Source organism: Rhincodon typus, chromosome 5 (genome assembly GCF_021869965.1).
Source record: "Rhincodon typus isolate 14 chromosome 5, sRhiTyp1.1, whole genome shotgun sequence".
NCBI lineage: Eukaryota > Metazoa > Chordata > Chondrichthyes > Orectolobiformes > Rhincodontidae > Rhincodon > Rhincodon typus.
In genome coordinates, this window is record NC_063336.1 from 28,417,039 (window position 1) to 28,430,391 (window position 13,353).

General features: G+C 39.4%; 1 protein-coding gene across 1 annotated transcript in view; it reads right to left on the reverse strand.

Annotated features, from left to right (window-relative positions):
* Window positions 1–13,353, reverse strand: part of LOC109911859 (glutamate receptor ionotropic, kainate 2) — a 392,551-nt gene that overhangs the window by 191,473 nt on the left and 187,725 nt on the right. The window contains exons 4-6 of the mRNA XM_048596706.1: window positions 11,667–11,848; window positions 5,795–5,848; window positions 4,917–5,090 (exon numbers count right to left, since the gene is read on the reverse strand). Coding sequence (XP_048452663.1) covers window positions 4,917–5,090; window positions 5,795–5,848; window positions 11,667–11,848 — 410 coding nt within the window. The remainder of the gene's footprint in view (window positions 1–4,916; window positions 5,091–5,794; window positions 5,849–11,666; window positions 11,849–13,353) is intronic.

Here is a 13,353-nt window from a genome sequence, read left to right on the forward strand (position 1 = left end):
AGCGTGACTGAAATATCAGTGAAAGAATCTGTCCAATTCTGCTTGCTGAACAGGATCATTAACTAGATGTAAAGATTGTTGGTAAGTATAAAATTTAAACTTGAGCTCTGATATCAAGACATGTGATGTATCATGAAGAAATTAATTTGGCTTCTCACACCCTCACAAAGTCCACTGTTAATTCCCCTTTGACCAAGCTTTTGGTCATTACACCCAATATCTCCTTTTGTGAATCAGTTTTTTTCTGTTACCCTCCTGCAAGATGGTTTGACACATTCTACCATGTCAATGGTGCTTTATTAATTCAGACTGCTGATGAAAGTATGCCCAGATATTTGGCTGGCTGCAAATCTGTAAAGCACAGAAGCAATGTGCCAACTGAATTTTACAACTTTTCATTTTCATTTTAGCATCAGAGTTGTAAAACACCACCGAAAGGACCAATTTCACACTCCCAGTTGAGAACAACAACCACAGAGTGTGTGTTGTGGGAGATTGTGTGTCCCAACCCATGATTTACTCCCTATTAAGATGAATGGACAGAAAATGATAGGCTGTGTGCCTGCAATTTAATGCTGTGTGCTCACTGCAAGCTTTGCTCCAGCTGGGCTCTTATGATTTTAGAGCAGATTACTCAGTGTACTCAGCATTGAAAATGCTAATCTTGAAAATGATCCAATACTCTGTCAATGCAAACCACTTAGTGTTCAGTCAAAAGTTTCATGAACTGTGGATCATGAATGTTTCGAATTGCTGACATCTGATGGTACTGAAGAATACTCTGTTAATTGCAACAGATACAACTTATATGGTACAAGATGCATTTACTTCTCTAAGAAGGGTTTAACTTTGTTATTTTAAAAGTTGTCAGTCCTTGTTTTTCCAATTCCTCCATGGCCTCATCCATTACTATCTCAGTGACCTCCTTCATCCCCATAGCCATCCAACACCAGACCTAATGCCTCTAGACATGGCTCAGGGTCGCATTTCCATCTTTGCATTGGGTAGCTCAAACCAGGAAATTATCTGATACAGCATGTCTGCCTTAGTAGAAATTGACTCATAAAACACAACTTTCAGTCAAGGAGGGGGCAAGTGTGAGACAGAATCAGACCTGCTGTCTGGAAGCAGATCACAGATGGACACAGGAGTGTTGCATGTTGACATAGGCTTTTAAAGGCTTGTCTCAATTCTCTTGGATTTTGGTCCAACTGCTTTCTTGTATATTAGGCCCTCCATGCTACATCCCTGACATCCCCACCATTTCCTGTGCCAACTTCATTCCTTCAACACCACCCCTACAAGGCATACCTTCCATGCTAACTCATGACACTTCCCTGCCCATTCACTCAGTACATACTCTGCACACTATCAATGGACCCTATGGTATGATGGCGCATTGGAACTGCCTGCTCAATTTTTTTAGACACCTTAATTTTCTTAAAATATCCTACAATCTTATAAAAATCAATCAACCAGAACTTTAAAATATCAATAGCAGAAAGTATAAGTGCATGACCTCCCTTTATCTTGTGTAAATAAACTTTGAGCTATTGACAAAACAGATTGCAGGGGAAAAGAAACTTATTATTGCTTATCACAAAGCTGTCAGTAAAAGTTTCCATCCTCTCCCCACATGTCAGAGAATCATTCAGCACGGAAACAGACCTTTGGATGCAACCAGTCCATGCTGACCATAATCCCAAACTAAACTAGTCCCACCTGCCTGCATTTGGCTCATATCCCTCCAAACATTTCTTATTCATGTACTAATCCAAATATCTTTTAAACATTGTAACTGTACCCATATCCATCACTTCATCTGGATATTCATTCCTCACATAAACCATTCTTTGTAAAAAAAAATTGCCCCCAAGTCTTTTTTTTTAATCTTTCTCCTCTCACCTCAAAACTTTGCCCGAGTCTTAAAAACCCCCACACAAGGGAAAAGATACCTACCATCCACCTTATCTATACATCTCATATCAACAAAGTAGAACATTTTATGGGAGTCTAGGCTCTCAGCCAAGCCTCATTAAATATTCCCCACCTCTATTCCAAAACAGTTGGAGGCATGAAAATCCAGATTTAGGTGTAAAATTTTGTCTGACAAATGGCCTTGGGAATATTTTGCCGCATTAAAGGCGCTGTTCTATATGCAAGTTGTTGCTGATTGCAAGGTAATTTACTTAGGTTATGAATTAAAACTGTAGCTTCTGACCTAACGATTATAGTTGAAGGATGGAATTCTGTGCTGTCAGAATATAACTCAGCCAAGATTAAAGTACACAAGCAAAAACAGATGATAGTTGGGCAATTAGCAGGGAAACGTTATGCTAATGAAGCTGCAAAGCTTGTTAGGTCATCTTAATTATGCATGCAAAATTCTGCCTTCAGCCAAATTAAGTAGTAGGTTGGGATAAGGTTCAAATTTGAACCACTTTGTTACATTTCTGTGACCAGCCATCCAGATTAGCTAATATCATGATCATTTTCATATGTGCACAACTCTATAAAGTTCTTGCAGCTAAAACAGAAAATTCCTAGAAACAGTCAGTAAGTTAGACAATACCTGTAAGTACAGCAGAGAAATTAATAGTTCAAACTGCAAATTCTCTTGTCATAACTGGAGGAGAGCCCAGATGAATGGTATTTTTAAAAAAAGAGCAGAAAGAAGAGAAGGAAGAAAGCATACAAGGAAGAAATAGAATGGCCTGTAAAGTGTTTAAATGGAGAAGTGGAGGTGGCTAAATGGCTGAAGCGATACTGATGGGAGACAACAGGGGGCCAATTCACAGAAATCAAAGACTTGGAAAACATCTCTATCATTGGAATTGGGGAAAGCAATTAGTGAGCATGGGTGCATAGGGTGGATGGGAGAGTGCAAGGCAGAGAGTAATAAGAAATAAAGGTAAACTGTTAAAATCCCCACCACAGCTCAATGTTCTCTGGTCTCATCTTTTGGCTGATGCTAATTGACCTGCCCAGTGCTGCCAAAATTGTTTGTTCTTTTTTCAGACTCCTATCATCTGCATTTTAATTAAATAATCTCTTTTAATCTTCTTCAGGTAAACTGCTCAGCAACTATAGTTTGTACGTTAGCTTTTTTTCTGATCCTTCTAGTTATTTGACAAGATTCAAGTGAAATAAGTAGGCATATGAGTCAATATCCAGGTGGTGTACGGAAGCAATTCAAAAATTCAATCCAATGCCATAACAAATAGCCAAGACCATCGACCACAGATTAGAATTTATGATATTTGCACTCAAATCATGTAGACCAGCAGCTCCATTACCTCAAAATTCACACAAATGGATCAAAGAACCTCAGGTGCACTCTCATCCATACCTAAATTCCTAATATATACTCACAGTGCGCCATATTGCTTGTTTGCAGCGCATATCCTCACAATAAAAGTTCTCTGCAGAAATAATGTGACGACTTGGCCAGACTTCACATTAAATATCATGCTTGGTTTTGACCGTCCATACCAAATAAAAACTGAACAATGTATCAGAAATGGCACAGTAAAGAACAACAAAATGCATTCCAGGTAAGAAGTACTTGTCGGGATAGTGATTTAAAAAGGTAACATTTGAGGTGCAGAAAGCGGGGAGAATAAGGAGGATCTCACTGAAGTACATGAAGTGCTAAATTATGACTTGGTTTCTATGGTAAGACTGAGGCTATGAGGTTACCGATGCTTACCATTATTTTGGAGAAAATTAGAAAACAACTTCCTCCTTGGGCACTCACAGGGTTAAATGTGGGAGTCATAAGGCTTCTGTTTGAGTTGCCCTGATCTCCCACCCACCCCATAACACCCAGTGCCTCACTGAGAGGTCCATCATTCAAACACATGCCTGACCTGAAGCTGTGGTACTTACCATCTAGACATCAACTAAGACAGGCCAGAAGACAGCAGGCTTTGTTGATTATAGGGCAAGTGAATTTTTAACCACGTCATAATTACTGCCAACCAACCACCCTCCCTGGCTATGAAAAGTGCCTTTGGCCAGATTTGAACTACTGTTTGAAGATTTCTTTTTAAATTAAAATATTTACATTTTGTTTTTCTTTTATCTCTTTTCCCTCTGTTTATTTCACTTTCAGTTTATGACTTTACACTGAATAAACTATTCTATCTTATACTTGCTGGTTTGGACTCCATGTACTTCAGTAACGACTGTTCAATCTGATTGCTTAAATAGACATCCTGTTGCTTGCTTTGTTAACATAAATCCAAGATCCCTCATGGACAATGCCATGCTGAAATGGTTCACTAATTACAGTAAAACTGTTGTGTAAAAGCCTAGTATCACTCTACAGCTACATTGTGGAACTGTAGACACAATTTGTTCAATTAACTGTACAATCCTGATCAATATACTTCAAAGTAGACAAAGATTGGGCCGGGGCATAGATTTAACAGAGTAAAATGTAAATTATAAACAAATACTAAAACGGGATATTCGAAATATGTTAACTATCTATAATAATCTACCAAGCTAAGGGGATGACATTTAAATATTTAATATTCAAAATATAATTGGATGTCATTATCACAAAGTTAATATATTAAAAGATCTTCACTAGATGGCTAACCTTTTCTCACACTTATGTTCCTACGAAAGATAAAGCTGTCAAATTACTTGTGAAGGATAAAGGAAAGCTAATCAGCTTTCCAAATGCTATAACTTAGGGCTTCAAGGAAATCCAGCTGATGGAATCAGTTTACATAGTGTAAGCCCGCCTAAAACAAAGTAGTATTTTCCTCTTCTGTCCCTTGACATTTGTGAGAGGACTGTGAGTATAGTTTCATATTCTAGCTGTGACATCATTTTTCTACTTGAATGAAACACTGACATTTTGTAATGTGACTGCCTGCAGGACATTTTACAATCTTTCTTCATACCGTCATAAATCCATCCAGTAAACCCGAGCCTGGTTTAGGAGGTGCTTGTAATCTTTCCATTGACCATTTCTCAATTATGGAGGCAACTTGGCTGTTCTCAGTGTTGAGAATCTGGAACCCTGTCATGTTTACTCCACTGTAGCGATAAGGCTCCAAGTCCAGGGCAAAGATGTCCTGAAAGAAATTTTCTGGTGTCAAGGCAGGCTGTTGTAAATTCTGAATTAACTATCTTCAAAACCATTGCGCAGAATAGGACATCGTCCAACAGAATGTGTTGACTAAAGCATTCCTACCCACATGTCTCTAACTAAAACTGGTGAAAGCTGCACTTTCATGTGTGTGTGATTACAATCTGCTATATAGTGTTACAACTAATTAAGTGTTAAATCTGCTTCCAGCATGAGATGCATACATTTTTTTACAATGTAAATGTCATACTTGAGGGGAAAGTAAACCGTCGGTCACATTCTATGGATGAAGCTGTACTATTGCTAGACTAAGAAACCACAATGACAAATACCTAAAGGTAGACATCAGCAAAGATCAAGAGAATAGGGCAGAAGGTGAGGTAAAATGGATAAGTGACACAAAATGTAGGCTTTAAAAGCCAGGAGATCCCAAGAGAAAGATAATTTGGGGACAAATAAGGAACTTCACAGTTTTGATCTGCTGAGGAAGAATGAGTTATGAATGGACAATATAATCTTTAACTCCACTTACACTGTAAAAGGACTACACAGTTTAATCCATGTTCCAGATTGGCACTTACCCAATGCATTAATTTAGGGAATTGAAAGGGAATAAGGTACAAAACAGGTCATCAGAAAACAACGTCCTTGCCTATCAGAAAATAGCAAAAGAAAATACTTAATACTTACCAGGGTGGTGAAAATGTAGTGATAATATTCTGTCATCATTCCCATCGACAAAGCCTGAGCGGGAAAAAAAATGAATGAGCAGGTCAAGCTGCAGCAGTCACTTACATAACTAGGAGAAATTTAGAGTACAATGCACTGGAAATTAAATTTTATGATTTGAATAAAATTATAATGCATCAGGTTAAAAATACCAACAGATTGATCAATCAGATGCTAAAAGCAGTGAAGAATGATTTGCATTAAGTTCTCAGATGGTTCATATCATTAAAGAGTAAGTGTAATTATCAGCCCTGATGAAGTTACAAATCACGGCCCAGCAACTCCAAAGCATTATTTTGACCCCGATAGGATTAAGAAATATCCACTTACCTTCTAAAGGTTTTTGCGCTAGAGGGTTATTGAAAGGAGGTGTTGTGGGCAACATAAATTACCAGTAGGAGGTCATCTAGGAGTAAGGAAAACTCAAGCCAAAATACAAAAGCATTTTTATTGGCCTGGGCTGCATAAGGATATAGTTGAATTTTGCTGGATATGTCATATATGTCAGGCAATTGGAAAACCTCAGGCAGTGATAAAACCACTTCATACCCATTCCCATATTTGAGGAACCTTTTACAAGACCCCTACCTAAAACACGAGGTGGGAATCAGTATTTGTTGACCATAATGGATGTGTCTACTATAATTCAAGAGGCCATGCCATTATGCAGTATCACAACTAAAAGGATTGTAGAAGGGTTACTCTATTTTTTTTAACCAGGTACAAACTACCCGCAGACATACAATCAGATCAAGGTCAAATTTTACATCAAAGTTATTCAAGGAAGTTATGGATAGTTTAGGAATAAACAATTGAGGGAGACTAATGTAACATTGGCCTTCAAGTCTTTGCGATGATTTCATTTGCACAATCTGAAATGCACAATCTTCCATGAACCAGTGAACGCAAGGTGTTTTAATAGAAGGCACTTGCTTCTCCTCTTACCAGCTGAATTAAAAATGTTCCATGATCTGATTAAGAGGGTGTAATCCATATGAGAACATGTTTATCACAGGGAAGAGAAAACATGTTTAATAGTTTTTCTTTACTGGATTGGAAGCATCTACATATCTATTGGGTTATTTCACCTCACATTGAAAGAACAGGGTCACTGAAGTGTGCTAAAGGAATGATTGAATCTCTGTTGACACTGATTCTGATCCGTCACACCAGGCATCCTTGTATTATGCTCAAGTATGTCAGGAAAGGATTGGTTTGCATGCTCCATTCAGTGATGCAGAATGAGATAGCAGCTGTTCCCCTCAAAACGAAGAGGCAGTAACAAGGAGGTATAACTTTAAAGTGAAAGGCAGGAGGTTTTGAGGGGATTTGAGAAAAAACTTTTTCACCAAGACGATAGTGGGGATCTGAAATGCACTGCCTGGGAGGATAGTTGAGGGGGGATCTTCACAGCCTTCAAAAAGTACTTTGATGAGCGCTTGCATTGTCATAACATTCAAGGCTATGGGTCTAATGTGGGAAAGTGGGATTAGCGCAGGTAGTAGCACATTTTTGGCTGTACAGACTTGATGGGCTGAAGGGCCTCTTCTATATTGTATGGTTTCATGATTCTATGAGATGCCTTTGGAAAGTTATCAGTGTGGAGGTCAAAAGCTCCTTGCTGAAGTTGAAAAGACAAAGCAGCAGTACTACAAATCTGCAGCAAACAAATAAACTACTGGAGCTGCATAGTACTTGATAGGGAATGATCACTAAATATATCAATTGTGCATACATTTTCAAGGACCATTTTCAATACCTATATTTCATTCCATTTTCAAACATCAACCATTTTTTGTGCATTTCTGGAGACCTTATCACAGAATTGTTATAGTGTGGAAGGAGGCCATTTGGCCCACCATGTCTGTACCAGTTCTCTGAGTGTTTTAAATGAGAGCCAATCTCCTGCCTTTTCCCTGTAATTCTGCTGATTGCTAACATTAAAATGATCATCAATGCCCTGTTGAATGCCTCAATTGAAGCTGCCCCCACCTCACTTCCAGGCAGTTCTTTCCATATCTCAACAACTGACTATGTTTTTCTCACCTTGTGTTTGTTTCTTTTGCAAAACACCTTCAAACCGTACCCTTTGTTTCTTAATCCATTTACAAGTGGGAACAGTTTCTTTCCATCTTTTCTAAATGATTACTCATGATTTTGAAAACTTCTGACAAATCCCCTCTTCAGCTTCTCCTCTCAAAGGAAAACAATCCCAATGTCTCCAAGTTTTTTCTCATAATTGAAGTTTCTCATCCTTGGAACAACTCTCACAAACCTCTTCTGCACTCTCTCCAATGCATTCAAATCCTTCCTCCAGTGTGGTGTCCAAACTGTACACAGTATTCCACTTGAAGTCCAACCAGTCTCCTACATAACTTCACCAAACCCTCCCTACATTTGTACTTTATGCTCCTATTAATGAAGTCTAGAATACTGCATTCAATACCGCTTCTTATTTTGCAAAGGAAGTGATGAGGGAAAAATTTTTTTTCAATTAAGTGCCATAACTAACTACATTCCACTGGAGCATAATGTCTTCAGAATATAACATAAAAATAGAAAGTGCTCAAAATACTCCACAGTTTTGGAAACATCCGCGGAGAGAGAAACAGAGTTAACGTTCCATTACAGTTCTGTAGAGGGAAATTCCATTAAAATCATTTGGTCCAGATCCTCCAGTTTTTATATAGTCAAAGACTCTGCGTAACTTAGACATTAGGCATTGGGACCTCTCAGAAGTTCCAAACACCCAACTATGTGGTAATTGCCCAGAGATTTTGAACTTCCTATCAACAATTGCCCCGCATCAGCAACTCTTGGAAAAATCCACAATTCTAAGTTAGAGTAAGAGGCTGAAGTTTTCTTCAGCTAAGAACAAGTTGTTTTGAGTTTTTGGAGGGAATTCTGCCACTGGGCCTCGTAAGTTTTCCCATCATATCTTACTAAACCCACCTCATTAACTACCTACCTAGCCCCAGTGGTGTCCTTCATATCCAAATCCAGCCCCATCTTACGACACACCACTGCAGAACAACTCGCCATTCAGTGGACATCCCAGAATCACTTGCAACTGTGCCATCTTTAAAACTCCATTATGCATACGAACAAGAATTATTAAAAAGAGAGCTGCCCTGCACCGTTCCTGACCATTACTCCAACATGGCAAACAGAGGGAAATCCGCACCCTGCTATGTGGGGTGTGGATCTAGAGATTCAGCTGGATGGGACTTCCTCTTCCCCAGGATCAGTAGCAGAGGCCACAACACCAGACCATGTCAAGCTGGTCTGAGGTTGACACCCTGATCAGTGCGGCACCAGCCATCTGGGGGAATACACACCACTATTGAAAGAAAGGTGAGTGAACTTCCCCCTCCACCAGCATAAGGGCCACCAGCTTCTCTTCTCCGCTACATCATGCTTACTCACCAAGGCTCATGCTGTACCTCTCACATTGATGCCTGCAACGTCTTCCCTCACTAGCTGTCACCCATCAACCCAGCATGCCCGCTGTGCTGCCTGCACACTCACTTGTTATACCTCCCCACCCACACTGAAAGTAGCAGCTGTGCCACCCACTTTCATCTCCCTTAATAACTGCCTCTCTCTCCTTCTAAGAGGAGAACAATTCCCAGTGGAACTGCAAGACACAATACAGGCGTGTGCTGCCCAACATTCAGGTTCTCACCCAGTGTGAGGAGAGGATCCTGCTTCTGACAGCTCCAAGATTCTATAAGGGTGGTCACCCTCTTTCAAAGGTATATTGTGTCCTCCTTGGGGGATCACAGCATCAAGTGAGTGGGGAGATCTCATAAAACCACCTCCCTGCCCATGCCTCTGGTACCCCTCCTTGCCCATAGCAAACCCCTTCCCTGTAGTCAGGCAGGCTGCTGTTTGGGTATATTAGATGCAGCAAGCCATCGCTCAGCAGCAATATAGAGCTGCAGGCCCCTGACTGTCAGACAGCTCTCTGCAGGAAGAGTTTCACCCGCGAGATCTTAAATCCCAGGAAAGGCCTAACACTCACTAATCCAGTGAGGCCTTCCCTCAGAAATGACCAAACCTTGCTGATACCCCAACTGGTCATTTGAACGCGTATCACTTTAGATTCCATCCATTTTGTCACATAAGATTTTGTGATGTGTGAGGGAGCTGTGGGGAAAGGGTTGCATGTAAGTTTATGTAAAAGTTACACCTCACATGACCATACAGTTATTTCCCAAGCTAATAAGATTTTTAACTTAAAACTACACCACTGAAATATTCTTAGATTTTCAGTAGGTATTACAAAAGATGAAACTTGACCCCACTTTCATTAATCTAGTTGTCACAAAGTCCTCAGCCATGAAAATCTTGTGGAAATAAAGTCTTAACTTTACATAAAGGCTACTCGTCATCATGTTGTGTGACATTACCTCTCTGCTAAATGGAATAGATTTAGAATGGATCTAACAGCTCAAAACTGGGCATCATATAGGTATTGTAAACCATCAGCTTTAGCAGTATTGTATTCATCCACAAGCTATAACTCCATATTGGGCTGACAATTGGCAAGTAACGTTCATGCCTCAAGTGCAGGCATCAACGATCTCCAACAAAAAAGTACCAAGCCATTTCCCCTTGAAGTTCAACAGTACCTCCACCACAAACAACTTAGAAATTGGACTAGCCACATTAATACTACAGCTAAAACAGCAGGTCAGAGGCTGGGAATTCTGAGATGACTACCTGAACGCCTGGCTCTCCAAAGTCTGCCCAGCATCTGCATAATGCATGCGAGGAGTCTAAAGGAAATCCCCATTTATGCACATGAATGCAACTCCAACACTCAAAGAGCTGAAAAACACCCAGGTCAAAGGTGCTCCTTTGTTGTCATCTGTCCATCAACTGTTGTATTACTGACACTACCAGAGTGGTCACAGCTCTAGGGAGTTCTGTTCTTTAGCTGAAAGAAGACTGAAAATCATTTAGGAATTTTTGAGTTGACAGACAGTAAATTCATACACCATTCAGTTTCAGCAAAAATAGAGACATACAACAGTAACACCAACAAAACCGTGGCCCCCCTGTCCCAGCCTGCCTCGCAAACACCAATATTCTCCAACAAATGACCCAGATGCTTTCAATGGGTCTTGTTTGTTATACGGTTCTCCTACTGGTAATATTCAAGGCAAAGATCTAAGCAAAAAGTGGGGGACCAGGGCCCATGCGCGCACACATGCACAGACAGGACAGCAGGAGCAAAGCAGGAGTAACATAAATTTGCTTGCACTGAAATTCTACCTGGCCCACTTTTGGCTAAGTATATGGATTACTCCTGCTATGCAACACTCAGGGCTCGTGAAATCCATCAATAAAGAAAGGTCCATTTTGTTTACTGCAAATTTTCTAAATGTCTCAAATTTGCACTGTCAACATATAGACACAGTTCCCTCCTTGAATCAATGGCAATGTTAAAAATTCATTGTGGAATTATGATATTTAGAGTATGTAGTAAGTTTCTAAGGTCTTGCTAATGGGAAAATAATGGGTAAGAGTGTGCATATATTTTCAACAACTTTAGCATATTTTAAGCTTGCTCAAACTTGCACTCATTTGTGACAGCGTATTTTTGTTTAAAACAAAACCTGCTCACCCTCTTCTAATGTATCAGTTCTTTAAGGGAATATCTGCAATACAACAAATCTTGAAAAGCTGATGTAAACATATGGAATACTTTTCTTAAAACTGTTTTGATTGGATTTTTAATTTCGTAATTGTAACCCAAATAGAGACTGCCAGCATCATGACATTTTATTAGAATAAACAATCTTGTCTTGTCCTTGGACATATTCACCTGCTTCAAGATGCCTGCTGCCATCTCATGACCACAGTCAAATATTATGTGGAATTCCTTGTTCCTTTTCATTTCCTTCAGCAAAGGCTTGGAATCCTTTGTATCTGCTGGAAGCTGCCGAATTTTTAAGCGAATACTGTACCGAGATGGGGCTTTAATAAGCTCTTGTAACCGAATCAGACCTTGAGAAAATGAAAAGAAATGCAAATACAAATAAGATGTCTGACCTTGCGGGGAAAATTTATCCTGTTACAGAGTAAGAAAATTAATTGGCATTTACTCACTTCGTTGCACATTACACAAAAAATACAATGAAGTAGATGAATTTTCTTTTAAGGATAACTAATGCATCCCTCTGTGCCTGTGTGTGACATGCATGCCAATGCAGCAATTAACCCTCCCTTATGCCAATGCACACTTACATATCCTGCACATGTCAAAGGCCAGTTACTGAACTGCATCAGTTTCTACTGACTGGCATGTCTGCTGAAATACATTAACATTTAATGACGACTACAGTGGCAATGAAAGATGCATAGGAACACAATTCATTCTGCAGTGCACCTAATAAATTTAAAATTCCACTTGAATGGAACTCTAATATGTTTTTCTTTCAATTTTTTAGCTTTGCTGAATTGTCATGCCATTTAAGTAGTGGAATGAGTGTGAGAAAATGGAACACTTCAGTCGTTTTCATTATCTGTGATGAGAATCTAGCACTTTTATGTCAGACATATCCCAGTTAGTAGAGTGAAGTCCAAAAAGACACCTTAACTCTAAATTCAGGGATTCTCAGTCGAATCATTCAGCAACTTTTTTTTGTTTAAAATGACTACATCAACAATCCAAATGGCATAAAAATGTGAAATTGTGTGCTTGGCTATTAATTTATGCTAAAGCTTGTGGAAACACATGCAGTAGAAGCTGAATTGAGGTTGTTGAGCATGGTATCTGATATTGATTCAAGCTTGGGCCTCAGAGATGATGGCACAAAGTTCTGACCCAGTGCATCACTCAATCCTCCAGCATCTTTCTATTAATGTTTCAGCACTCTGCTGGCAGCATAGTACATTAGTTATTGATCCTCAGTCTTGCAATGCCCTGGCCTTTCACACTGTTTTCTCAATAAAAATGAGATTTTAGAAGATATATTGAAAAGTATCAATGCTGCTCTCTAAATCACACAGAACCAAATTGCTTTAAGTGCTAGAATCACTTAAATAGTAAATTATAGAAAATAAAAACTACTTCAATTCTGAAGTATCAGCATACAGTGAACAGTTAAATTGCTAAACTCTGCCTATGTATGCCAGAAACCTTAAGACTACAAATTATAAAGACAATGGAACTTCATTGAATTACTTAATAAACTACTGGATGAGATACGTTGGTTTACAAAGAAACTTTAGTTATATCCACAGGGTCTTCTCCAACAAAAATTGATCTGTGATTGCCTGAGGGAATTCTGTAAGGGATTTTATTTGACAACTGTCTCTGGGTACATGAGTTAACTCAACTACTGTTGCATTCATTGCATTGATTGACACAGTGCGAAGAAAACATACTTGAACTTGACGTTTGGTAGGGGGTGGTGAGTAGAGTTGGTGCAGAGGGGAAAGTAGCGAAGATGTCTTCTATACGTCTACAAAGTTGCTTCAGCATAGCACCAGAATATAGCTCACGCAGC